This window comes from Lactuca virosa, chromosome 3 (assembly GCF_052849685.1).
Source record: "Lactuca virosa cultivar CGN04683 chromosome 3, Lactuca_virosa_CGN04683_v6, whole genome shotgun sequence".
Taxonomy (NCBI): Eukaryota; Viridiplantae; Streptophyta; class Magnoliopsida; order Asterales; family Asteraceae; genus Lactuca; species Lactuca virosa.
Genome location: NC_136428.1, coordinates 169,649,094 through 169,652,381, shown reverse-complemented (window position 1 = coordinate 169,652,381; position 3,288 = coordinate 169,649,094). Strand labels below are relative to the sequence as shown.

General features: G+C 37.6%; 1 protein-coding gene across 1 annotated transcript; it reads right to left on the bottom strand.

The window, feature by feature from the left end:
• Positions 1–2,611: 2,611 nt before the first annotated feature.
• On the bottom strand, positions 2,612–3,028 carry LOC145164255 (uncharacterized). The gene has a single exon (XM_079082977.1). The coding sequence runs from the start codon at positions 3,026–3,028 to the stop codon at positions 2,612–2,614; it is 417 nt and encodes a 138-aa protein (XP_078939103.1).
• Between the last annotated feature and the right edge of the window lie 260 nt (positions 3,029–3,288).

Here is a 3,288-nt window from a genome sequence, read left to right as displayed (position 1 = left end):
CCTTTTACAAGCTTTGGAAAATTTCCGTAATATTAACATGTTATGACGTAATCCTTTATTGATCTACTCATCTCGTTTAGATGTTGCTCCGTTGAGAGATTCTACTTTGATCTTACGAATTAATGTGTTTTTCTTCTTTTTCGCCTTATCCAGTTTCTCCATCACATGTTCCATTTTTCGTCTAAGATGCGACTTTTTATGCAACTATGGTGACTTCAGGTTCTTATTCTCCTTTGGAACGTCCATCTTCGAGGGAATAACTTCCTCATTCAAGGTTGTCATAAACTTTGTCTCACTTTTCTTGAGACCTTTTTCGAGTTGCATAGTTGATAGAATTTGGGATCCAATCCTATTTCTCATCAAGGGTACAATGTGAATTATTGAACCCTTAGTGATACGCATGGTATCATCTCTCTCAAATGACCAGGGTCGTACGTTTTCTAGGAAATCCATTCCTAATACCATACGTTAGTCATCCATATGCACCACTGTCAAGTCTATGGTGCCTTCCCATTCTGCTATCTTAAGATGTACTCCACAAACAACACCAATGATAGGCTTGGATAAAGAGTTAACGACTTTCAACTGGCCTGGATTTTTAGTGTATTTGATGCCCAGCTTCCTAGCTTCATCTTCAGCAAGGAAATTATGAGATGCACTTGTATATACCAATGCCTTGGTGTATCCTCCATTTACCCTGGCCTCTAGGAACATTAAACCGTCCTTTTTTAGTCTTTTTTTCTTCTATAGCAAATAGTGCCTCAGCATCCCATTCATCCTCTATTTCCTTTTTGGAAGTTACGACATTGCTTTCCACAGACTTTTTCTTTGACCAACAATCCTTGGACATGTGGCCCCACTTTCCACAATTGTTGCAGTTGCCTTCGAACCACCTCCCCCGAGAACTCTTATTGTCGGTCTTTTGAGATCTCCATGGTTGTGAGGTTCCTGGCTGACTCTTCCCTTTGTCAGCATTTTTGTATCCTTCTTTAGAAGGTGGCTTGAAATTCCTCCGACTTTTACTTGTGTAGAGTGCTTCTTCTTCACTCTTCAGCGTGATGCCTCCCATTTGCTTAGCCATAGCTTCTTGGTTGGCCAACAAATTCTCAAAATCTACAAGTGATGGTTGAACGGGCCATCCTTGTAAAACAGTAACGAAGCTTCTATATTCCGACCTCAGTCTATGGATGATGATCCTCTTCATTCGAGCTTCTGTAATGACGGATTGCGGATCTAGTTCAGTAATCTCCCGACATATCGTCTTGACCTTGTGGAAATATTGAGCAATCGTCATGTCACGTTGTGAGATTGATAATAGCTCGTTCTCTAAAAGATGTAGTCTCGTATCATTCTTCTTTGAGAAAAGCGTCACAAACGTGTCCCAAGCTTCTTTCGGTGTGTTCTCGTCCCGAATATGCTCCAACATCTCTTCTTCGATTGTTGTCTTCAAGGCAAACATTGCTTTGCCTGCTTTGATTTTCCATTTGCGTAGAGCGCCATTAACATCTTCCTCCGGCGGCGTAGTTTCGCTTCCGCCAACGACCTCCCATAGATCTTGTCCTTGTAAGTAGGACTTCATACATGTTTCCCATGTTTTGTAGTTGTTGTTGTTGAGTTTCTTGATTCCTCCGACGACTTGGAGATCACCCATCGTGTTGGCAGTACCTCGGTAATACCAAACAAGCTAGTTTCGACACCGAACTTGCAGAGTCATAGACTACTCACGATACAAAGAGAATCACTCGTTCTTACTATCAAGAAACCTTGCCCTGATATCAGATTGTTGAACACGACTCTTTGTATGGGAAACAACAAGACTTTTATTAAGACACTTAAGAAGACCTTACACTTTGTGAGACTACTACATACTTTGCTCTCTTTGAGGCTTTCTTGAATGGTTTGGAGCAAATGAGCTCCACACCTATTTATAGGCCTCTTAGGAAGGTTCTAGATACTAGTATACACTTACTACATACTAGATAACGCTAGAACTATCTAACATACTCTATATGCTTCCATATGTTTCTAGAATATTCTACCATGTTCTGGAGAGGTCTAGGTTGCTCCAGTGTCTTCTAGAATGATCCATAACCTTCCAGGGTCTTCCATGTCGCTCTAGAGTATTCTAGAATCTTCCGGCATCTTCTAGACTCCTCCATAATATTCCATAATGTTCTAGAATCTTCCAGATCTTTCTAGAACATGCTAACTTCTTCTAGACAATAACATGATTCTATTGGGCTAGTGATGACCTTCAACAGTTTTTACATGTTTTTTTCACAATGTATTTTAAAAACTTTATTAATACTTTGATTTTATATATTATTTTTATAATTTGTTTTTACAACTGATTTTTTCTAAATTACTTTTATATTTTTTTTACAATCTATTTTTAAAACTTTCATTCATTATTTCACTTTTATATTTTTTTCCCAGTTTATTTTTAAAACTTAGTTTTTACACATACACACACATACATATATATATATATATATATATATATATATATATATATATATATATATATATATATATATATATATATATATTGAAAAGGCAATAACATAAAAGGGCACACCCAGCAAGGAGCTGGGAGGCACAAAACCAACAATTACATAGGTTTGATAGCTAGTCTAGGAGAAAAAAGCCAAACACTCCCATCAATCACCACTTTTAACAGCCTACTATCAATCCACAGAAGAGAGTCCCTTTGTATAAGGGCGAAAATATCCTCCGCCCTTCTCATCTGAGATTGAAAAGTAGCATCATTCCGATTCCTCCAAAGATTAATAAAAGTTGCACACCCGACCGCGAAAAGAGCTTTGCCTTGCAAACAGTCATCAGCAGCCTCCTCAAGCCATCGGAAGAAGTCATCCATAGAAACAATGTCACGGCTGTTAATCCTCCACCAAGCTTGCACTTTAGCCCACACCTCTTTAGCCAAAACACACTCTTTAAACACATGAAAAATGGACTCCTCACCGGCCTTGCACACCTCACAAAGAGTAGAACCATGATTATTACCCATCTTTTCCAAGATCGTTTTCACAGCAATTCGATTATTAATCAGTCTCCATACGAAGATGTTAATTTTCCCATCATCAAAACATCACGAATGGTCCACGTAGTTTTTCAGAATTTGAGTTTTACTCCCTAACTTCATAAAACTTTATAAAAAATCCATCTGGTTTTCAATTTCTATCTTCAACCACATAAATAGACTTATATATCATTTTAATTTCTTTTTATAATTGATTTTATGTAAAACTATTTAAAACAAAGTAAATA